This window comes from Lepidochelys olivacea, assembly GCF_965140295.1.
Source record: "Lepidochelys olivacea isolate rLepOli2 genome assembly, chromosome: 1".
NCBI lineage: Eukaryota > Metazoa > Chordata > Testudines > Cheloniidae > Lepidochelys > Lepidochelys olivacea.
The window spans coordinates 164,741,122-164,765,863 of record NC_140411.1 but is presented as its reverse complement, the minus strand read 5'-3'; the positions used below and the strand labels follow the sequence as shown (position 1 = coordinate 164,765,863).

Below are 24,742 nucleotides of genomic sequence, written 5' to 3'. Positions count from 1 at the left end.
AAGACATGCGAGCATCCTATGAAAAGGCTCTATCAATATTTAATCTGATACAGATGCATGCACACACACACTTGAGGGTAGTTTGCAAAGATCTCCCAGCATTTCCAGTTCCATCCTTAAATTATTCTCTAAAGCCACAATCCTGCAAACACTTAAGCACATGCCTAACTTTTACTCGCACTAGCAGTCCCATTGAAGCTAGTGTTGCTACTCCTGTGCTTAAGGTTAACCAAACACGTAAGAGTTTTCAGAATAAAGCTAACTAAGTTTCACAGCGTAACAAATAAAACCTGAGCAAATCCACAAAAATGATAGCCACTTAACACAAACACACAGTCACACTCTTTTAGTTAAAAATTCCTATTAGGTGTAGTTCAAAAAGACAAAAATGGAACCAACCCAACCCTATATTTCACTTTAATGCTGCTAACAATCCCAAAATTGATCATACTGGCTACAGCCTAATGCAGAGTGAAACTATGTAAGCTTCCTCACTGCCCCTCAATTACCACATTTATCCAGATGAAGAGATAAAGCTGCCTGGCTCACTAGTACTTCACATTTTAATATCAAGATCAAGCTACCAACCTGCTGAGACATAAACTCCACTCTGTGGGTTGTTGATGGCAACGAACCCATATTCTAGCAGAAGTCGCTGGTTATCATGAGGGCCGTAAGAGATAAACAGTTCTTCATGTCTTCTGCAATGTGAATCTGTCCTGATTTCATAACATCTCGTCTGCTCATTAAATGCAGCTTTTACCTTTGAGAAATTTTAAAAAGACAATATTTCCTCTATAGCAGTGAGGGGGAAAAAAAACCCATCAGACCTAGACTGATAAAGACCAGTAATATTTTCTTACTGTGACAAAAGGCTATAAACATCTAGAACTCAATGATGAAATATTTGAAGTGATTTTGAAGACTGGGGATTGTCTTTGTTGCACTTAGGATCTTATCTGAAGAAGAGGAAAAATTCTCTAAAATACTAAAACAGAACAAACATAAAATCCTTGGGTTCAAGGCTGTGCTGCCTCCAGGAGGCAGAGCATAGAAGGTCCAGCTCAGGGGAAGCGGGAACAAAGCTAGCTTTAAGCCACCTTTGTGCTACCCTGATTCTGCGCGGTCATGTGAGTCACTGTGGTCCCTGGCATAAATCAGAGTAACTTTATAGGCAGTCCTGACGAGGTTGCCATAGGCTGCTTTCAAGCCTAGTACCAGGCACTATAGAAACCACATGCCCCCTGCACTGTGCCTTGTGAGGGGGATAATACAGAGCTGCTTACAGGGCCCCTCTGCTGGGGAAATTCTCCCCAAGCCATTTCTGGAGACATGGGCCAAAATAATGGCATTTGGCGCAGGCATAAACATGTGACTCATTGGTCGGCATACCACCTGGTGGCTGGGTGTAAAGACGTTCCTCATGGTGTAAAGACGTTCCTCCTTTAGCGCCCCCTGCTGACAGCCTTTCCACCCCTACTGCGGTCTGATTCTTCATGCAACTCAGCCCCCCTCCTTCCAGCTCACATAGAGTCCCACCCCTACCAGGGTAAACCAGCTAGTGGTCCTTCGACTCACGTTGGACAGTCTGAGTACGGACTCACCAGTCCTCCTCTCTAGTATCAGGGGAGTTCAGCAGTCCTTACTCCTCAGGGAGAGAGGGGGACACCCCCTCTTCCTTGGTGGGCTGGTAGAACTCAGGCCCTCCGACTCCACTGGGTCCAGACCAAGGACCCTCATTACGTAGTCAAGGCCCTTGCGGTCTCCTGGTCCACGTCTTACCTTATCCTGTCTTGGGCATTTATCTCAGCCTCTTCCCAGGCTCCCAGTATATCAGCTCCACTCTAAGCCGCTTTCCAAAGGGTCATTGCAGGCCTTCTTAGCATTTTCTGCTACCCAGCTGGGTCTGTTGCAGAGGGGTTTTCTTCCACTCCCCTGGCAGGGCAATCCCTGACTTGGCAGAAGTCTTCCTGCTCCTTGCAGGACCCTCCACCACTGGGGAGAAACCTGGGTGGATTCACCTCCTGCCACTTTCTTTCCTAATTGCCTGAGTGTCTCCATTGCAGAGGTACCTTCCTTCAGGGAGGCTTTGTCTGCCAGCAACCCTACCCAGCTCCCTGACTCCAGCCAGGCTTCTCTCACTGAGCGAGAGCCAGAAATCTGCTCTCCTTCCTGGTCAGCCCCTAACTGAGCCAGGGTCAGCCCTTTTAACTTCTCCTTCACGTCTGACACATACTGCAAGTGTAGTGGGGTGACGCTGATTGTGCCCACAGGCTTTCATTAATCCCTTCAGGTTGAGTGTGGGTTTGCTACACCTCATCACACCAGGGTACTGGGGGTGGGCAGAGGCGTGGAATCCTTTCCCCCATCTTTATTTTGCCACTTGATTCATAAAATCAATTCTATTTGTGAATTCACTCTGGGTTACATGATACGTTTTAGTGGTGTATCTACTGAGCCTACAGCTGTTCTACAAACACTACACTATACACACCAGTCATGACCCTTCAGTGGTATGCTGTGTTCCGAATTCATCAGAGACAAGAATGTGGGTTCTGCACAGAGTCAGTGAACTGTACATCACAAAAACTATGGTTCTGTTTTTCCAGCTTCTTACCTGAACATTTGGACTGTGGTTTAGCAGATCTAAATAAGGCGCTAGTGCATAAACATCTGGCTCTCTAGAGAAACATTCCCTCTGTAAATGCTTCATGTACACTGTTCTAGTATTAATGGTGCACCAAGCCCACCGCAGGGCATCGTAGTTAAAAACAGTTTCTACATTCTCAGTAAATAAAGACTGCAGAGAAAAGAAAAAAGTCTTGGAAGAGGTATACAGTTCCTGGACCACTGTTCTTTGCTCCTCAGCCTTTCTTCTTAAGGGCTCAGGAAGAAGTCTCACTACTTCTTGCTCCAGACAAACAGGGCACGTATAGGTCTTTGGTAAAACATCTAGATAAGGCTTCCACACAGATTGCTCACCAGCATATTTCTCTGCTATTAAAAATGTGCACAGTGCTATCAAAGGAGATATGGGAGGCTTCCACCTATCAAAAACATAACAGATACACAGAAGTGAGATGGATAAAATACAACCACACATATCCTTTTAATACTTTGAGATTTTAAATAAATATTTTAAACTTCTTTGTAGTTTACCTGCAAACGTTTTTTCATTATTTCAAAGTGATTTTAAATTTATTTTACTGACAAGCTATTAAAATACTGTACCTAGTAAAACATTGGATTTTGTTTAAACAAAAATATAAAATAGTCTTCTATACTCTATATCACCTTTTGTTATGAATTTGCTGAAAGGGTGCATTCATATAGCACTTCGTAGTCTCATATTTGAATTCCTTTCTTTTAGGACATGCACATTTAATAATTTGAAACAAATCATTTACAATTCCATTTAAGAAGGGCCCCATCCTGCAAAACCTTACTCATTGAGCAATCCGCATGTATGCAAGTAGTCTTGTTGAGACCAATGGGAATATGTTGTGATGCTTCTTGGGTCACCCAGAGCTATGAGTCACCTTGTTACCACCTGCCGCCAGTACGAAGGAGTCCTGCCTGTGCTCAACTGGATGTCAGCTTTCTAACACAACCAGCCCATCATAATAGCACTCTCCTCTGACTATATTAGCCCTTCATTTGCCCTGCAGGTTGACAATAGATGCACCCCAGGCCTTGCGTCCCTTCAAAGTGTCACCCTGTGCTAACCAGCCCCTGATCACTGGACACCCACAGAAATACCAAATCCTCTGTTCCCAAAGAAACAGTGTACCAGTGTTCTAAACAGTAATAAATCACCAGGACCAGATGATATTCACCCAAGAGTTCTGCAGGAACTCAAATATGAAACTGCAGAACTACTAATTGTAGTCTGTAACCTATCATTTAAATCAGCTTTTGTACCAAATGACTGGAGGATAGCTAATGTGACGCCAATTTTTTTTTAAAAGGGCTCCATACGTTACCCCAGCAATTACAAGCCCGTAAGCCTGACTTCAGTACCAGGCAAACTGGATGAAACTATAGAAAAGAACAAAATTGTCTGACACATAGATGAACATAATTTGTTGGGGAAGAGTCAACATGGTTTTTGTAAAGGGAAGTCATGCCTCATCAATCTACCAGAATTCTTTGAGGGGGTCAACAAGCATGTGGACAAGGAGGAACCAGTGGATATAGCGTACTTAGATTTTCAGAAAGCCTTTGACACTCACCAAAGGCTCTTAAGCAAAGTAAGCTATCATGGGATAAGAGGGAAGGTCCTCTCATGGATTCGTAACTGTTAAAAAGATAGGAAACAAAGGGTAGGAATAAATGGTTAGTTTTCAGAAAGGAGAAAGGTAAATAGTGGTGTCCCCCAAGGGTCTGTACTGGGACGAGTCCTATTCAAAGTATTCATAAATGATCTGGAAAAAGGGGTAAACAGTGAGGTGGCAAAAATTGCTGAGGATACGAAACTACTCAAGGTAATTTAGTCCCAGGCAGACTGTAAAGAGCAACAAAAGGATCTCACGAAACTGGGTGATTGGGCAACAAAATAGCAGATGAAATTCAAATGTTGATAAATGCGAAGTAATGTACTTTGGAAAACATAATCCAAACTATACATATAAAATGATGGGGTCTAAATTAGCTGTTACCACTCAAGAAACATCTTGGAGTCATTGTAGATAGTTCTCTGAGAACATCCACTCAATGTGCAGCAGGAGTCAAAAAAGCAAACAGAATGTTGGGAATCATTAAGAAAGGGATAGATAAGAAGACAGAAAATACCATATTGCCTTTATATAAATCCATGGTATGCCCACATCTTGAGTACTGCGTGCAGTATCTGAGTGGTCGCCCCATCTCAAAAAAGATAAATTGGAACTGGAAAAGGTTCAGAAAAGGGCAACAAAAATTATTAGGGGTATGGAACGGCTTCCGTATGAAGAGAGATTAATAAGACTGGGACTTTTCAACTTGGAAAAGAGACGACAGAGAGGATATGATAGAGGTCTATAAAATCATGACTGGTGTGGAGAAAGTAAAGAAGGAAGTGTTATTTACTCCTTCTCAAAACACAAGAGCCAGAGGTCACCAAATGAAATTAATAGGCAGTAGGTTTAAAACAAATCAAAGGAAATATTTTTTCACACAACACAGTCAGTCTGTGAAACTCTTTGCCAGAGGATGTTGTGAAGGCCAAGACTATAACAGGGTTCAAAAAAGAACTAGATAAGTTCATGGAGGACAGGTCCATCAATTACTATTAGCCAGGATGGACAGGGATGGTGTCCCTAGCCTCTGTTTGCCAGAAGCTGGGAATGGGCGACAGGGATGGACCACTTGATGATTACCTGTTCTGTTCATTCTTTCTGAAGCACCTGGAATTGGCCACTGTCGGAAGAGGAGATACTGAGCTAGATGGACCTTTGGTCTGACCCAGTATGGCTGTTCTCATGTTCTTACCATGGTTTAGCAGTTTTACCTTAGACTATCGCTCCCCTCTATTATACACAGCACTTGAGGTCAATTATAAACAAAAGGAAAATTTATTTAAGAGGAGATTCAAATAAAAACCAGTGTGAGAAATGGGAATAAATGGTTACATTTACAACAAAATCATAACATGCATTCTAAACCCTAAACTTAACAAGTAATCCTTCTGTCTAAAGCAGGACATCTTACCCAAATTTATTTCAAGAGTTTTCAACCAACCCTGGCAGAAATCCCTTTTTCATGAAGCAAACCCTCTGTCAGTTTACTTCCTAGATGAAGGATGAGGGTGTACCTCCAAACCCCTTAGTTATACACCCAAACTAAGATCCTTCTAAGCTGTATGCTCACACAGCAGCTCATTAAGCTCAGGGCTCTGGCGGGGAGAGATACCTCTCCCCAGACCCAACCTAGCCACGGACCTGCCATGGCTGCGGGAGAGGCACCCCAGCCCCAACCCAGCCCAGCCGAGACTTGCCGTGGGAGAGGCGCCCCTCCTCTGGCCCTAACCCAGCCCAGGCCTGACCTGCTGCGGCCGTGGGAGAGGGAGAGGCGCCCCTCCCCCAATTCCAGCCCCGGCAGGGAAAGTCACCCCTCCTTCCCTGCAGCAGCACCTGGGCTGAGCGGGAGAGCTGGGCAGAGTCCTCTCTCCCCACCATAGCCCCAGGGCAGCCTGCACCTCAAACCCCTCATCCCCGGCCCCACCTCAGGGCCCGCACTCCAACCTCCTTCCCCAGCCCTGAGCCCCCCCCCACACTCTGTCACACACTACCGCCATATTGGTGCACATAACAGAATTCATTCTGCACATGGGTGGGAAAAATTAGAGGGAACACTGCCCCAAAGTTCATTGTCCTTACTTAGGAAACAGAGCTCTCCTCTGCTCATATACTTCTTGCTGTAAATTTCCTGTCTTTGAAGATTCCACAATCCTTCATTAGCACTCAGCTCAGACTATAAATGGATACCCATTTTGAACCAAACATTTCTTGCCAGAAAGAAAACCTGCTTTTCACCTTTCCGGTTATCAGTCCCTAGTCACAGACCTTAAGGACAGAATTTTCAGTGTATCTATACATCCATTTTGCAATTATTATGACACAAGTTTCCATTAGAGACCTTACATGACATTATTTGGTGATAGGGTGACCAGATGTCCCAATTTTATAGGGACAGTCCCTATATTTGGGGCTTTTTTAATATGGCTCCTATTACCTCCCACCCCCGTCCCGATTTTTCACACTTGCTGTCTGGTCACCCTATTTGGTGAACCCAGAGGATCCCTGTACCTGTTGCCATTTGGCATCCAGAGTTTCTTGGGTCACATACATGTGTAAATTAGGCTTTACAGATTGAGGCCCTAACACAAATTCAAATGAATAATCTACCAGTGTGTGAGCACCCTATAAATACCAACAGAAATCTTAAGAGATTTTCTTTCCCTCCTCCACACTTACTTTGCAATGTTTTCCCCAAGGTAGCTACTTAGGACAGTACGAGTGGTGAGCAAGCATTTCTCCGGCAACGAAATAATCAGTTCCCCTGCCTTTGAGAAAAATCAAACAGACTAAAAGTCAGATCGAAAATGAGCCATGGATGCACAATTCATAAGTGTAGAGAAATGTCCCAGAGCACATCAGAGCCAGGAGGCAAACAGATATGACCACAACTTCAGCGGAGATCATTGTAGTTGTAAAATTCTGGTGGTCCAGCAATGTAGGAAGTTTGTGCAGTGTGTGGTAGGATGTCCTGACAGAGGATAAACAGTTTCTGTGTAGGCTGGTGACTGGCTGAGAAGCATCACCTTTCCCCTTGAACAGAATACACCATACTTGGAGCGAGACCCCTTTGATAGGGGAATTTTCTACTGAGCATTTACACCCAGGTTATGGCTCCTTTGTGTCCCTTTCAAACAGGACTACATTAACACAAACTAGGTACCTTTTAGTTCATGCCTGCAGTGTCCACACAGGATAGTTAAAGCACAACATTTTGGTGCCCTCTGCAATTCACACCCCTGTAGTCCACACTGCCGTGCAGAGTACATGTAGCCTTATATTAGCATGGGGGATTCCAGCTCCTGATTATAAACTATATCATCTTAGACTCCCCTCTAGACTTTTAGGCTCTCCCAGAAGCAATTTTGAGTAGGGCCCAGAAAGTCTCCAGCTGCTCCTGCAGTACATGTAATAAAAGCCATAACAAAGAAAATACTAACCTGAAAGGCTTTTGTGGTCATTAGGCCTCTTCCTGTATCTGAAATAACAGGAACAAAAAGAATGATTACAATACAGTATACAATCTTCAGACTTTTCCATAAGACTACAACAAAACACTATGAATTAAAACTAGTCTGAAAAAGGAAACGTCATGAAAATGAACATATTTCTTATATAACATAAAAACCGTTTTTAAAAGTCCCCCATGGACTAGTTGAAGCTTATGTATGGATCTTGGTCCAGATTTACTCAAAGGTATTTAGACACTTAACACCTACTGATTTAAATGAGAGGCACCTAATTACCTTTGAAGATATGGGCTCTTATTTCTCTCTCTCTCCTTCTTCCTCTAGCTTCAATCTCTTCTCTGCTGTCTCCCACATTCTTATCACTTATGAAAGAAAGCCTTCGGCTCTGCAACTCCTGCCATCTGAACAATCTTCCTGTGTCCCTCAGCTTCACTCATTTTTTCCCAAAATCTTGGCTTAAAAACCACTTTTTTTTCTCCCCTGCTTCTAGCTTTTCTTGCTAGTTATTTTACACTCAGTGTTTTAGTTTCAGAGTAGCAGCCGTGTTAGTCTGTATTCGCAAAAAGAAAAGGAGTACTTGTGCCACCTTAGAGACTAACCGTCTCTAAGGTGCCACCTTAGAGACTAACCGTCTCTAAGGTGCCACCTTAGAGACTAACCGTCTCTAAGGTGCCACCTTAGAGACTAACCGTCTCTAAGGTGCCACCTTAGAGACTAACCGTCTCTAAGGTGCCACCTTAGAGACTAACCGTCTCTAAGGTGCCACCTTAGAGACTAACCGTCTCTAAGGTGCCACCTTAGAGACTAACCGTCTCTAAGGTGCCACCTTAGAGACTAACCGTCTCTAAGGTGCCACCTTAGAGACTAACCGTCTCTAAGGTGCCACAAGTACTCCTTTTCTTTTAGTGTTTTAGTTGTCACCCTGCAATATCTCTGCAGTTGTTTCTCAATTTATACTACGTACTATCTGCTGCCTTCTCATTTAATTTTCTAAAGATTTTTGAAGATTATTATTATTAAAGACACACACAGTAAACAATCCACTCAAATTTGAACTATTTATTATTGTTGCTATCTGCATTCCATCTCTAAATGCTGATAGGTTTATTTAGTTAGTCTGCCAGAACAAATGAGGAAATGGTTACAAGCTTAGGCCCTCAACCGGTAAACACTTAAGCAACAGTATTTTACAAATGTGACTAGCTTCTTTAATGCCTATGACAACAATCCTACAAGAAGTACTACCTGAGTGTACCCCGCTGCCCACGCAGAGCCCCTTTGGCTTCCGTAGCAATTTGCAATAGCATAAGAACCCCCTCATGAGGAACAGCGGGCAGTATGTGGGCCAGAGTCTACTTGTGTGCATGAAATTACTCATGCATGCATTTGAAGGATTTGGGTCTGTAATGTCTGTACGCTGAAGACTCATTCCTGAAGAAAACCAGCCAGATGGGGATAAAACCACAGTGAGAACCGGACAACCTAGGATCAATAAGCAATTAAAGTATTACCTGAAAACTGTGCTGGTCTTAAATTTCGGTCATCAAACCCCCTCTCTTTCAGCCACTTCCTAAGTTGTATATATTCCAGTTTGTGACTCTGGTTTACTAAATGAAGAGACGAGTGATTAACTTATAGCATATAGTTTAATTAAAAACACAGTGCACTTGTACCGTAGTACAGTGGCTCTCAACCTTTCCAGACTACTGCACCCCTTTCAGGAATCTGATTTGTCTAGCGTATCCCCAAGTTTCACCTCATTTAAAAACTACTTGCTTACAAAATCAGACATCAAAATACAAAAGTGGCACAGCACACTAAATTGTAAATGTAAATTCCTTACATTCTCATTTTTACCATATAATTCTAAAATAAATCAACTGGACTATAAATATTGTACTTACATTTCAGGGTATAGTATATAAAGCAGTACAAAAGTCATTGTCTGTAGGAAATTTTAGTTTGTACAAACTTCACTAGTGCTTTTTACATAGCCTGTTGTAAAACTAGGCAAATATCTAGATTAGTTGATGTATCCCCTGGAAGACTTCTGAGTACCCCTGGTTGAGAAGTACTGCTGTAGTAGACTTTTACCTTATACATAGAATGGTATTTTATAACATGACACAACATAAGATAGTGAAAAAAAGGCATCAGTTCTGTTAGGTACTGAATACCCTTAATGTCACTGATTTCACTGGAAATTGAGGGTATTTAGCATGACCAGGAATCACTCAGCATGTTACTAGATAAAACTCAGAGTAATACAGTATCATCCTTCAACCAGAGAACAGAACTCTCAAAGCTAAACATGGACAAAGAAAGACTGCAAGTTAAAGCATATTAAAACCAAAAAATAAAATGGTTGTTCACACATAACAACTGATATCCATGATTACTCTTGTAATAGCTCAGTGGTTTGAGCATTAGCCTGTTAAACCCAGGGTTAGGAGTTCAATCCTTGAGGGGGCCCATTTAGGGATCTGAAGCAAAAACTGGGGATTGGTCCTGCTTTGAGCAGGGGGTTGGACTAGATGACCTCCCTGAGGTCCCTTCCAACCCTAATATTCTATGAAGACATGTAGGAGTTCTAACATGCACAGACTGTAGAAAGATCCCTTGCCAAGTAGTTAATTATTCTGTTGCTTCCCTGAATGCAAGTGAAGACTAGATGAAAACATACAGTACCTCCATTTGAAGGCAAACTGCTGTATTGTTTTCTTCTTCTCTTTCTACCAGTCCGACCTTTATTTTTCCTCATGGTAAGAAAAGACTTCACCTTAGGTATACAACCTGAATGAAAAATGGGAAAACAGCCAAGTTCTTTTTTGATATTTCTTTCAGTTCCTGCATACATACAGAAGATGACTCACTCCAAACTTTTACAAATATGCACAAAAGAAATTAAAGCTCTTCATATTCAACATGCTTCAGCTTTTCATCTCAGAAAACATAGGACATATAAGCACTTGAATGAGCAATGCAAGGAGAGGAGTGGGAAGCAAAAAGCTTCCATCCCATGCTGCCCTCCTTACCTAAGGACTGGGCATAATCCCCTTGGGAAACAGATATGCTCCCATTTCTACATTTAAAAATAAAGTGTCCACTCAGAAACATTATTAATTTACAGTTATGTTGATACAGTGAATAATATAACCCACAGATAAAATTCACAGCAAGAACACTTAAAATAACTATCTTCAATTAAAAAGTATGAGAGAAATAAGGTGAGTGAGGAAGTACCCTTTTACTGGACCAACTTCTGTGGGTGAACCAGGCCTTCACGCTACAGTATCATCCTTCAACCAGAAAACAGAACTCTCAAAGCTAAACATGGACAAAGAAAGACTGCAAGTTAAAGCGTATTAAAACCAGAAAATAAAATTTACTGGACCAACTTCTGTGGGTGAACCAGGCCTTCAAGCTACAACAGAAGTTGGTTCAATAAAAAAAAATATTACCTCACCCACGTGGTCTCTTTAATATCCAGGGACTGACACAGCTACACCACCACTGCATTTAAAAGTCTGAACATAACACACGTAATTTACATAAATATTCCACTACCTTTGCAGTCCATTTATTCAATGAATGACAATACTGGCATGGAAAAAATTAACATGTTATTCCAATAACAACCCTAACTCTAACCCACAACATACAAAATATTTCATAATATACCTACAGAGTTATGGAGTACTTGTGGCACCCTAGAGACTAACGAATTTATAAATTTCAAGTAGGCAAGTTACACATATTCCTTTGATATATTTGACTAAATTACTTGTAAGCACATCTTACAGGTGAGCGCGTGGTTGCTACTGCAATGTGGACCGTGCCACGTGACCCTCCTGTCATTCTCGGAACTGAACCATAGCTTAACTCGAAGGGAGAGAAACGCGGCGCCAATTCGGCGGCGCCTGCTGGGGGCGGCAAAATTGGTAGAGCCGCCCCTGAGCCCCGGTTGCATTATCAACTGCATGCCGAATGGAGTAACCATAATAAATACTACTGTGCCCTTGTACTCCTTCCGGCGCCTTGGATTTTCAGAGCCCTGCGCAAGAGATTCAATAACTCACGAACACGTCTCTAGCAGCACGGGAGAGAGCTACACCAACCCACCGCGCTCCCAGCTCCGATCGCTGGCTGGAGCACCCCTGGCTGCATTTTCTGGCTCGTTCCCGAGCTGCAATCCGAAAAAGAGCTTTAAAAAAAAAAAAAAAAAAAAGCCAGCCCGCTAATGCCTGCCAATAATCCTATTTAAAATACGGCCTTTCGGTTCCAGCTTCAGGTCTCGCACAGCGAGCACATGGTAAAGCAAAAGCCTCACGTACACCCAAGCCAGGCCCCGGGGGCCAGACTGCTTGCGCCCACCCCGCCTCCGCCACCGCGCAGCCACGTGTTTCCTGCCGCCTCTCCCCCAGTGACCCTCCCAGCGCGGAGCTGCAGGCCGCCAGCAAAGCCATCCATCTAACACTCGCTCCGCCTCCAGCTCTCTCCTGTCTCGCTGTGCTCTGATCAGGCGGGAGCAGCGTCCCTATCTGCGGAAAGAGCTCCCCGCCCTCTCCGATCAACCCTTCCAGGCTGATGCATAAACACCATTGGCTCTTAGAGCAGGAGCCTGAAGCAGCTAAAGAGGCTGAGCTACGAATTGCCAGAGGCTAAGCTACGTATTGCTAGAGGTGAGTTTGCAAATTGCTTTCTTCCCCCCCTAGCAGCCCCTTCCCCAACCAACCCACCCACCCGCCTACGGGAGTGGGGGGCAGCTTGCATAAAGCGTTCCTTGCAGCCTGCCTTTACTTGTTACGGAGATCAGACCTCATTTCTTGTGCAGGACCTGCCTTAAGGAAAATGGTGGCCTGGGTGAATTTGTATTTTGGTGCCCCTGGTCCCCATGGGCATGGTGCCACCCCCCCCAATTGCTCATGGCCCCGGTGGGCTCCCCACACCCCGTTCCCCCAAATCCCTGCCCCGTTCCCCCTCCTGCACCCCTAACCCCTGCACTGTGCCCTCTTTGCTCCTAACCCATGCACCACCCCCCTCCTGTGCCTACATGGGGAAATAACCTGGAGGTATGGAGCAACTGGCATTGCTACTCACACTCCCCCCTCCAATGCTGCTCCTCCACACACCCCTAAGGGGCCGGGAGGGCGGAGCAAGGAGTGACCTCTGGGCACTTTCCCTATCTGGGCTGCGTAAGGGAAGGGACAGCAGTAGCCCAGCCTCCCAGGGGGACAAGGAGGAACGGGGCAGAGTAGAGCAGTATCTGTGCATCACTTATATCCCCCATGTTCCTCTGGCGGGATGAAGCAGGGTCTGGGAGAAATCTGGGTGCCTCCCACGAGGCACTCCCCTGCCAGCTGGGAGCAGCTTTTGACTCAACACTGGTAGTGTATATCTCTCCACTGCCACACAGCGCCCCCTTAACCATGGCGCCCCTGGGCGATCGCAGGGTGGCTCACCCCTAAGGCCAGCCCTGTCCCTGCTTGCCCTACTCTGCTCTTTGCCTCTCATCCATTTGCAAAGCACTTTGAAGAAGGAAGCTCCTGGATGAGTGCCCTGGAAAAACTGGTTTCAGAATAGCAGCCGTGTTAGTCTGTATCTGCAAAAAGAAAAGGAGTACTTGTGGCACCTTAGAGACTAACGGATGAAGTGAGCTGTAGCGCATGAGAGCTTATGCTCAAATAAATTTGTTAGTCTCTAAGGTGCCACAAGTCCTCCTTTTCTTTTTTCTTGAAAAACTGGAGACCAACCTCATTTTGCCCAATTATTTCTTGGTTTGGCAACTGGAGAGAAATGTACCTTGGCAGAAAATTGCATAGAGAGTGAGCAGGAAGGTGTGCATAATCACAATAACCAAATATATACAGCTATATTCTTTTGCCTGTTGCAGTGAGCTTATTTTGCCATCCACTAGTCCAGGAGGATGTCCAGCACCCCAGTAGCTGTGGTGACCGGGGGCAACAAAGGGATTGGATTTGCTATTGTGCGGGCTCTGTGTAAGCAGTTCACTGGGGATGTGTACCTGACAGCCCGGGACCCAGGACGGGGTCAGACTGCAGTGACAAAACTGCAGGAGGAGGGACTGAGCCCGCTTTTCCACCAGCTGGACATTGATAATCTGCAGAGTATCCGGACTCTGCGGGACTTCCTGAAGGAGAAGTATGGTGGGCTGAATGTGCTGGTTAACAACGCAGGGATTGCTTTCAAAGGTACAGTGCTGACTTATTGGCAAGGCTTTGAGCTGTAAATTGAAGAATGATGAGTAGGTGTTGTTGTTTGTTTTTACAAGTATCATGCTTAGCTAGAGAGGCAACCAAGTATGATGATACCCAGCTCATCCCCGTGCCAGCAAAGAACTGTTCCCTACCTGACATTTTTCTGGTGTTTTATCAGATCACATTTTTGATCTTGTCTTCACTGCTGTGTTAGCTCAAGAAATAACTCAAATTATATAACCCAACTCCTGGCCCCACACTCAGATCTCTAGCTTGAGAGAAGTGGCTCTTTAAACTTGAGCTAGCTGGCCCATCTGGGATCATGGGTTCATGCTCAAGTGCTGCTGAAGTAATGCAGTGAGGATACTGCTACTCTGTTACTAAGCCAGTCACTCTGTGCAGCTGAAGGGTTGCTTTGCAGAGTGGCTGCTCTCTTTCTATCTAGGCATGAGAGGCCAGGGAGTGTAGATAATGCAATTTAACTCTGCAGGGAAGAAATATCCTTAGGGAGCCAATTACCATGGTGATGAGCACTATATAAATAAACAGACTGCTTAGAAGCTATTCCTGCCATTGTAGTTTCCTCTACTTACTTTGGGAGCTGTAGCTCACGAAAGCTTATGCTCTAATAAATTGGTTAGTCTCTAAGGTGCCACAAGTCCTCCTTTTCTTTTTGCGAATACAGACTAACACGGCTGCTACTCTGAAACCTGAAATATTATAGGACTCTTTTTGTCGGGAGGTTTCTCTCGATGTTTAGCCTAAATTGTCCTTTCCTTAATTTAATCTTGTTACTCTGATTGCCTCTTGTACCATTTTAAAGAATTCCTCTGTGGCCTGAATATTGTTGCCCTTCAGATACCTGATTTGGCATTAAACTGATTTATTGTTCAATGTATTCATGCATAAATCACTGTCTCAACAGAAACATCTCTTTGTAAGATGTACGCATAGTGGGAAGTGCTTGCCATGTAATGACTGCACAGAACTCTTAATAGTGCTTGGGGATTCTAGCAAAGGTTATTTGTCACACAGAGTGGATAATACATATTTTTTTGCGACAACTCACAAACCGCAGCCATCTGCCCTGAGCTCTGGGGAAATCTGCTTAAAAGAGATTTTAAAATGTAGTAAATCTTGCAAATGTTGATAAAGAACAAAAACTCCTACACCCTAGTTACAGTTTACATTTCTTATTTGGGAGCTGTTATCTTGGCCCACCACTGCTTTACTGCTGTTTGATGCTGAAACCATTGAAATCAGTGGTGAATTGGGCCTCCTGTCTCAGTGTTAATATACTGCTCAGTGTTCTGCAAATAGTGGTGCCCTGGCACATTGCTCAAGAGAACAGTTAAGGTGGTTATTAACAAAGCCTTTAAGGAATATCTCCATTAGTTTAAGCAATAGGTGTTCAGTTACAGCTACACCTTAGAGTTGCCTGCAGGTATGTTGTATCTAGCAAGGGGACTACAACAATTGGTATCTATTTACACTACTTGAAGAGCCCTCATCCTTGTAGTACTTCTGTTGGACCATATGAACTGGACCCATAAACTCACTGAACCTTAAATCTCACCAAATGAGGGTCAATCCATCCTCATCATCATATCCACTCATTATACTCCACACCTGAACATAGCCATTATATGAACAACATACCCTCATATCTCGATGTCTGTACTTTGACCCATTAACCTTCTACCCCAATCAGGGATTTTGCAGATTATGTATTCCTTACGCCACCCAATCTTAAACCGAATTTTGCACCCCTTGATAATCTCTCTGTTGTTCCCTGATAACCAGAAACTTCTGTGCTTAAACTCTGTACCATTGATTTTTTTTTTTAAATCGTCTTAATAAAATTTTTAAATCTGAGTACTTACTACAGATTGACAGTGCTCCCTGTTGCTTCCTTCCCTGCCACAAAGAAACAGGCTTCGTTGCCCCCATTTGCTGCAGTTCTTCAAAAGCTTGATGTTGCTGCATGGGAATCCTATCTCTGCACAGCACTCATCATCCTGTCTCACAAACTCATGCTGCAACTCGACAACACAACCAGCAACAACCCAGCCATTGCCTAATACGTAGGATTGAGCTCTAAATCTGTATAAAGAATGCAGCTCCCTGCTCTGTTTTGAGGCATCAGTTATGTCATCAGCTCTTGTTGGGGGGGGGGGGGCACAGAACTCTAAACGAAGAGTTCTTAGCAGGGGAAAATCTTCTCAATCTTCTACTAATCTAATATTGCATATTTGGGCCTTTGCATTTTAAAATGTTAATCTTTGCAGCACCATGTACCTGTTGCTTTTCTGCACTTTCTCTGTTAAACATCTGCTTCCTAATTTAACCAGAAATGACTACTGTAGAAGGAATTAGGATTAACTCTAGTTTTCAGAGACCTGTTTTTTCCCATTAACCTGTAAGCATAACTTCAGTGTTATATATTTTTTCTTCTCCCTATGAACAGTTGCTGATACCACTCCATTTGCTACTCAAGCGGAGGTTACAATGAGGACAAACTTTTTTGCAACAAGGGATATCTGCATGGAGTTGCTACCTCTCATAAAGCCTCATGGTAAGTATAACCTAACAAATATCAAAGTATCATTTTAGAAAGACTCTCTTGCTTCTCACAAGGCAGCAAACCCTACCCTCTGTTACGAATTCACTGCCCACAGGAGTACCAGTGCATTTCTGCTGCATCAAAGATAAAAAAACAAGAATAGCTTGCATGCACGTCTTGACGCACAGAATGTCTCTGCTTTTTAAATCTAAAGTTGCTTCTATTCCAATCCTTTTCTTTACTAATGGTTATTCCGGAAGTGCTTATCTGTGCCGTTATGCAGAAATGAAGGCCTGTCAATATTTTTTCCACACTGCCTAGCTGCCTCATCTGTCCTTGCTTCAGACAGGAGAAAATGGAGATATTTCTATGTCCTACTTGCTCACAAAAATGGAGCACTGAGGCTGAGTTCAGTGTGCTGTACAGACTTGTACCCACAGTCACTGAAGAAACCCAGCTCCCTAGTCTTGTTGCTGTCTCCCTGCAGAGAAGTTTCACTCTATGTACATTATAGGCCCATTTTTGTTGTGTTTTTTTTTTAATGGGATTATTCACGGAAGTAAGCACAGTGTTTGGCAGTGAGTATTTGCAGGATCAGATTTGTTTATTTATTCAGAAATATCCCTATTTAAAATTGTAGCGGTGGGTCATGTCAAATATTTGCTAGGAATTCCATTACATCCAACAGTGTCTGTTGGTTTGGTTTTTAAACTGTGGTTCTTCAAAGCAATCACCATACATAGACCTTTGTGGAGCACTTTGCAGGATCAAGACCTAACATTGTGTATGGGCATGGTTTATATATTTACTTATAATTTTCTTTTAATAGGCAGAGTAGTGAATGTATCTAGCATGGTAAGCGTATCAGCTCTGGCAAGATGTAGCCAAGATCTGCAGCGGAAGTTTCGTAGTGACACAATCACTGACGAGGAGCTAGTGAAACTCATGACAAAGTTTGTGGAGGATACCAAGAACGGAGTGCATGAGAAGGAGGGCTGGCCAAATACTGCTTACGGTGTGTCCAAAATTGGAGTCACGGTCTTGTCCAGAATCCAGGCCCGGATGTTGAATGAAGAAAGGAAAGCTGATCAAATTCTTCTAAATGCCTGTTGCCCTGGATGGGTGAGAACCGACATGGCAGGTCCCAGTGCCACTAAAAGTCCAGATGAGGGAGCCGAGACTCCAGTTTACTTAGCCCTTTTGGCCCCTGGTGCTGATGGGCCTCATGGGCAGTTCATTAGTGAAAAAAAGGTGCAAAAGCAGTAAACTTGCCTTGACAGTCCTTTTATTTATACAGTAACTCCTCACTTAAAGTCGTCCTAGATAACGTTGTTTCATTGTTACATTGATCAATTAGGGAATATGCTTGTTTAAAATTGTGCAGTGCTCCCTTACAGCATTGTTTTGTCCACTGCTTGCAGGAAGAGCAGCCAGTTGCAGCTAGCTGGTGGGAGCTTGGAACCAGGGTGGACTGGTAGCCCCCCGATTAGCTCCCCACTCCCATAAGTTCCCTGTACAGAAGCCACCCAGCAGGCTACCAATTGCCAGCAGTTCAGCTGTCCCTCCCCCCACTGCCATGTGCTGCTCCTTCCCTCTGCCTTGGAGCTGCTCCTGGGAGCCTCCTGCTTGCTGTGCGCGGGGGGGGGGCGGGAAGAGGGAGGCTAATGTCAGGGTGTCCCCCTCCCCCCTATTCCTGCCCCCCCCTTACCCCTTCTCCATATGTAGCAGGGTGGGGACAGGACCACAGCTGCTGTCTCAACTTCCTGATCCTTTTTAAAGGCAGTGTACTTACTTAAAGGGGCAATATTCATCTCTCTCACACACACAGGGTGTGTGTCTGTCTCTGTCTGCCATGCTGTCTCCCCTCTCTCCATTCGTGCTGCCTTGTAGAGTGTGAGGCTACATTAACAACAATGAGGAGTCTTTGTAGCACCTTAGACTAACAAATTTATTATTTTATATATATATATATATAAAAATAAACTATAATATAGTTTTTTGTCTGGTGGAAAAAAAATTTCCCTGGAACCTAACCCCTCCCCCCCCTTTACATTAATTCTTCTTGGGAAATTGGATTCACTTAGCATTGTTTCGCTTAAAGTTGCATTTTTTGGGAACATAACTATGACATTAAGTGAGGAGTTCTGTATATGTGAGATGCAGTCCAGAAACAGTATCAGATATTACTGTTTTATTGTGGTACCAATAATAATTAAGCATCTGTAAATGTCTTTGCCATTTCTAGTATCTTATTAGGGTTTATAGAATACACACAAGGTTTCTGCTATTACAAAATAATTGCCGTTTGGAATAATGCATGAATTAAACTGTGCCTTAATTTAGTTCTTAAAACTATGAAAACTGTTTAAATAAAGTGTAGTTTAATAAGCTAAAATTGATTTGTTGAAATTTATATTCTTTTTAGCAGGTGGGGGGGGGAAGGTGTGTTCCTTTTTAGTGATTTCACATACTGTTCCTGGTGAGATTATAATGTCTAACTATTTGATCTTAAAAGTAACCAGATCAGTCTGGAATAGAACAGCGGTGGGCAAACTTTTTGGCCCAAGGGCCACATCGGGGTGCAAAACTGTATGGAGGGCCAGGTAGGGAAGGCTGTGCCTCCCCAAACAGCCTGGCCCCTGCCCCATTTGCCCCCTCCCACTTCCTGCCCCATGACTGTCCCCCTCAGAACCCCCACCTCATCCAACCCCCCCCCTGCTCCTTGTCCCCTGACCACCCCCTCCTGGGACCCCCTGCCCTAAACCACCCCCTCTGGGATCCCACCTGCTATCCAACCCCCCTGCTCCTATCCCCTGACTTCCCCGACCTATCCACACCCCCGCCCCCTGACAGGCCCCCCAGGACTCCCATGCCCTATCCAACCCCCCCTGTTCCCCAGCCCCTGACCGCCCCAGAACCTCCGTCCCATCCAACTGTCCCCTGACTGCCCCCTGGGACCCTCTACCCAACCCCCCCACTGCCGCGCTCCTGTCGCCCCCTTAGCATGCCACTCAGAGCGGCAGGAGAGGGGCTCGCAGCCCCACTGCCTGCATGACTACATGAGAGGGGAAATAGTGGGGGAGGGGCCAGGGGCAAGCCTCCTGGTCCAGGTGCTCAGGGGCCGGGCAGTACAGTCTCGCAGGCCAGACGTGGCCCGTGGGCCGTATTTTGCCCACCTCTGGAATAGAAAGTCTTTTCATTTTAAGTGAGATGGGAAAGATGGATGACTTGGCATTGATTAATGCTAAACCGTTCCTGCAAATCATTATATTCTCAGCCCAGAGGTCCCCAAGAAACTGTATATGCTGTTTGGTTGAATGCTTCCTCAAACTCTTCAGTAAATAGGGCCTCATTCTGCTCCCACTGAAGTCTGCAGCAAAATCCCATTGACTTCAATGAGAGTAGGACCCATCTGGGATACTCAATCTTCTGAAGCTAAAGAGCAGTTTGATAATTCAAAGTAAAAGCTTGGAGATATTAGATCTATAGTCAGATTCACCCTGAGAGTAATTTTTAGCCCATTGTAAATTAATTCACATTTTGTGTTGTTCTCATGCCCACAGTGAATTAATAAATTCAGGTAGTCCTAGCCTTTTGTCCACAGCTTCAGAATAAATTAACCTATTTCCTCTGGTAACACAAAAAATAGGATAACATTTTATTGCTGATTTTCACCTCACTCTTCTAATACTACAAAACATGAACAGTTCAACTGCTTGATAAGTGCCATGTAAACAAATTATTTTAATTTATTCCAGCTCTGTGTTGAATGCCCTGACCAATACGCCCAAGAGAGGCAGTGAAATTTTTTTTTTTTGTTTAAGTATTTTTATAATTCTTTCTCCCTAATCTTTCTTCCAAACTTTCATCCCCAGGCTTCTATGCACAGATTGAATTGTAAGGATAGCGGGTAAACCTGATTTATCAGGATTATTTTAGATTGTAACTTCATTAGGACAGGGACTGTCTTTTACTATGCATTCATACAATGGGGCCTTAGGCATAAATGTAACACAGTGACACTTTGACTGGGGCTCACGAGCTGCAAGTGGCTCTTTAATGTGTCTCCTGCGGCTCTCTGCAGCACATATTAACACACTGTGGTTTAATCATTAGCCCATCAGGAGGCTTTTACTATGTTATCAGCCACTTAAGTTATCAACTTACTTGCTGTGAGAATATTTTAGATATATAAAACTAAATATTTCCCCTGTCATTCACACTATTGTGGCTCTTCTTGGTAATGTTGATCGCTAATTTGGCTCCTGAACCACTGAGATCTGAGTATCACTGCTGTAATAAATATAATTTAATAATAATACCAAATGAAAAACTAATTCAAACTGCCTCCCAGGCATACTCAGCAACACAGAAATACCACTCAATCTGGCCCTGTCCAATGTTTGCGATCTGAGCATAAACAAGTTATTGGAGCTCTACTACATTTCTGCATATTATAGCCACTTTCTATTTCACCAGGCACCAAAAAACGTGAGAACACAATTCTAGACAGTCAGTAACAATTTCACGTTATCCTGAATACAGGTCCATAAACATAAATGAAATAAATATTGTCAGGATACTATGATATGCCGTGTGTACTTGATATTTAGGATGTGTAGCTGCAATACTTGTATTTTTACTGGTCAAAGTTTCCAGAATGCTCTTTGCATACAAGCTGTCAGTTGTTGATTTACTCCCAAAGAAATCAACCTATTTTAATAATAAAAATAGTCATGAAGGAAAATGCAACCTGAACACAAGGGCCTGATGAGACCAACTTGATAGTGCTCACTGCTACACTGATTGTAAAACTAATAAAGGCCTGTCTACGCAGCAAGTTGCAGCAAGCCAGGATGTGAATCTACAGTGCACCAGCTTGCTGCACAATAGTGTCCCATGTGGACACTGCTCCAGCACAGTGAAAGACCACAAGTGTGGCTCTACATTGTTGGGGTAGCTTCTGAGACCTTATCCAATGACCATATCCAAGGTATCAATGACATAGGGAAGGGTAGGAGAGACATCCTGGAGGCCAAATTTAGGCTGCTAGGAAAGAGACTGAAATCCAGGACCTCTATGGTGGCATTCTCAGAAATGCTTCCAGTTCCACATGCAGGGCCAGGTAGGCAGGCAGAGCTTCAGAGTCTCAATGCGTGGATGAGACGATGGTGTAGAGAGGAGGGGTTTAGATTTATTAGGAACTGGGGAAACTTTTGGGATGGAGGAGCCTATACAGGAAGGATGGGTTCCACCTAAACCGAAGTGGATCCAGACTGCTGGCACTTAACATTAAAAAGGTTGCAGAGCAGTTTTTAAACTAAGATGGGGGAAAGCCGATTGCTGCAGAGGAGCACGTGAATCGGACAGAGACTTCTCTTAGAGGAGAATCTATTGATAGAGATTCTCTAGGTTTTAGTCAGGAGGAGAGGATGGAAGAGGATAAAGTATGGGCCAGATCAGATGAGAAACATTTCCAAAAAGAATCTGAAACATAAGAAAAGGGCAGACAAATAAACAGTGACAAGTTTTTAAAGTGCTTGTACACAAATGCTAGAAGTCTAAATAATAAGATGGGTGAACTAAAGTGCCTCGTGTTAAAGGAGGATATTGATATAATAGGCATCACAGAAACCTGATGGAGTGAGGACAATCAATGGGACACAATCATTCCGGGGTACAAAACATATCGGAAGAACAGAACAGGTCGTGCGGGGTGAGGGAGTGGCACTATATGTGAGAGAAAATGTAGAATCAAATGAAATAAAAATCTTAAATGAATCCACATGTTCCATAGAATCTCTATGGATAGTAATTCCATGCTCTAATAAGAATATAACAGTAGGGATCTATTATCGACCACCTGACCAGGACAGTAATAGTGATGATGAAATACTAAGGGAGATTAGAGAGGCTATCAAAATAAAGAAATTAATAATAGCGGGGGATTTCAATTATCCCCATACTGACTGGGTACATGTCACCTCAGGATGAAATGCAGAGACAAAATTTCTCGATACTTTAAATGACTGCTTCTTGGAGCAGCTGGTACAGGAACCCACAAGGGGAGAGGCAACTCTCGATCTAGTCCTGAATGGAGCGCAGGATCTGGTCCAAGACGTAACTATAACAGGACCGCTTGGAAATAGTGACCATACTAGAATAACATTTAACATTCCTGTGGTGAGAAGAACACCTCAACAGCCCAACACTGTAGCATTTAATTTCAGAAAGGGGAACTCTGCAAAAATGAGGAGGTTAGTTAAACAGAAATTAAAAGGTACAGTGACTAGAGTGAAATCCCTGCAAGCTGCATGGACACTTTTCAAAGACACCATAATAGAGGCTCAAATGTATTTAAAAACACCCACGTTTAAAAACACAGTAAAAGAACTAAAAAAGAGCCATTGTGGCTTTACAACCATGTAAAGGAAGCAGTGAGAGATAAAAAGGCATCTTTTAAAAAGTGGAAGTCAAATCCTAGTGAGATAAATAGAAAGGAGCATAAACACTGCCAAATTAAATGTAAAAATGTAATAAGAAAAGCCAAAAAGGAGTTTGAAGAACAGCTAGCCAAAAACTCAGAAGGTAATAACAAAATGTTTTTTAAGTACATCAGAAGCAGGGAGCCTCCTAAACAACCAGCGGGGCCCCTGGATGATCGAGATACAAAAGGAGCACTTAAAGACGATAAAGTCATCGCAGAGAAACTAAATGAATTCTTTGCTTCAGTCTTAACGGCTGAGGATGTTAGGGAGATTCCCAAACCTGAGCTGTCTTTTGTAGGTGACAAATCCTGAGGAATTGTCACAGATTGAAGGGTCACTGGAGGAGGTTTTGGAATTAATTGAGAAACTTAACAGTAACAAGTCACCGGGACCGGATGGCATTCACCCAAGAGTTCTGAAAGAACTCAAATGTGAAATTGCGGAACTATTAACTATGGTTTGTAACCTGTCCTTTAAATCAGCTACTGTACCCAATGACTGGAAGATAGCTAAGGTAACACCAATATTTAAGAAGGGCTCTAGAGGTGATCCTGGCAATTGCAGAGCGGTAAGTCTAATGTCAGTACAGGGCAAATTAGTTGAAACAATAGTAAAGAATAAAATTGTCAGACACGTAGGAGAAGATAAATTGTTGCGCAAAAGTCAACATGGTTTCTGTAAAGGGAGATCATGTCTTACTAATCTGTTAGAGTTCTTTGAGGGAGGCAAGAAGCATGTGGACAAGGGGGATCCAGTGAACATAGTGTACTTAGATTTCCAGAAAGCCTTTGACAAGGTCCCTCACCAAAGGCTCTTACGTAAATTAAGTTGTCATGGGATAAGAGAGAAGATCCTTTCATGGATTGAGAACTAGTTAAAAGATAGGGAACAAAGGGTAGGAATAAATGGTAAATTTTCAGAATGGAGAGGGGTAACTAGTGGTGTTCCCCAAGGATCAGTCCTAGGACCAATCCTAGTCAACTTATTCATAAATAATATGGAGAAAGGGGTAAACAGCGAGGTGACAAAGTTTGCAGATGATACTAAACTGCTCAGGATAGTTAAGACCAAAGCTGATTGTGAAGAACTTCAAAAAGATCTCACAAAACTAAGTGAATGGGCAACAAAATGGCAAATGAAATTTAATGTGGATAAATGTAAAGTGATGCACATTGGAAAAAATAACTCCAACTATACATACAATATGATGGGGGCTAATTTAGCTACAACTAATCAGGAGAAAGATCTTGGAGTCATCGTGGATAGTTCTCTGAAGACGTCCATGCAATGTGCAGCAGCAGTCAAAAAAGCAAACGGGATGTCAGGAATCATTAAAAAAGGGATAGAGAATAATATGGAGAATATCTTATTGCCATTATGTAAATCCATGGTACGCCCACATCTTGAATACTGTGTACAGATGTGGTCCCCTCATCTCAAAAAAGATATACTGGCATTAGAAAAGGTTCATAAAAGGGCAACTAAAATGATTAGGGGTTTGGAAAGGGTCCTATACAAGGAGAGATTAAAGAAGCTAGGACTTTTCAGTTTGGAAAAGAGGAGACTAAGGGGAGATATGCTAGAGGAATATAAAATCATGAGTGGTGTGGAGAAAGTGAATAAGGAAAAGTTATTTACTTGTTCCCATAATATAAGAACTAGGTGCCACCAAATGAAATTAATGGGTAGCAGGTTTAAAACAAATAAAGGGAAGTTCTTCTTCATTCAG

The 24,742-nt window shown here is 43.3% G+C and overlaps 2 protein-coding genes across 10 annotated transcripts in view; one reads left to right on the top strand and one right to left on the bottom strand.

The window, feature by feature from the left end:
• SETD4 (SET domain containing 4) overlaps positions 1 to 12,175 on the bottom strand; it is a 32,656-nt gene extending 20,481 nt beyond the window's left edge. For 7 of the 9 annotated variants that reach the window (XR_014710313.1, XR_014710314.1, XR_014710315.1 and 4 more), the window contains exons 1-7: positions 11,546 to 11,845; positions 10,433 to 10,537; positions 9,256 to 9,351; positions 7,715 to 7,752; positions 6,954 to 7,042; positions 2,618 to 3,047; positions 589 to 763 (exon numbers count right to left, since the gene is read on the bottom strand). Coding sequence is in view for 1 of the 9 variants with exons in the window: in XM_084619697.1 (XP_084475823.1) it covers positions 589 to 763; positions 2,618 to 3,047; positions 6,954 to 7,042; positions 7,715 to 7,752; positions 9,256 to 9,351; positions 10,433 to 10,537; positions 11,546 to 11,744 (1,132 nt within the window). In the remaining 8 variants the exon portion in view is untranslated. Of the gene's footprint in view, positions 1 to 588; positions 764 to 2,617; positions 3,048 to 6,953; positions 7,043 to 7,714; positions 7,753 to 9,255; positions 9,352 to 10,432; positions 10,538 to 10,987; positions 11,072 to 11,545; positions 11,846 to 11,866 lie in introns of those variants that run through there. The other 2 variants (XR_014710311.1, XR_014710312.1) reach the window with 2 other exon arrangements.
• Positions 12,176 to 12,269: 94 nt separating this feature from the next.
• LOC311516079 (carbonyl reductase [NADPH] 1-like) lies at positions 12,270 to 18,880 on the top strand. The gene is made up of 4 exons (XM_084619743.1): positions 12,270 to 12,426; positions 13,638 to 13,956; positions 16,430 to 16,537; positions 17,355 to 18,880. Exons 2-4 carry the CDS (start codon positions 13,671 to 13,673, stop codon positions 17,789 to 17,791), a joined length of 831 nt encoding a protein of 276 aa, XP_084475869.1. The 5' UTR covers positions 12,270 to 12,426; positions 13,638 to 13,670; the 3' UTR covers positions 17,792 to 18,880.
• The last annotated feature ends 5,862 nt before the right edge of the window (positions 18,881 to 24,742 follow it).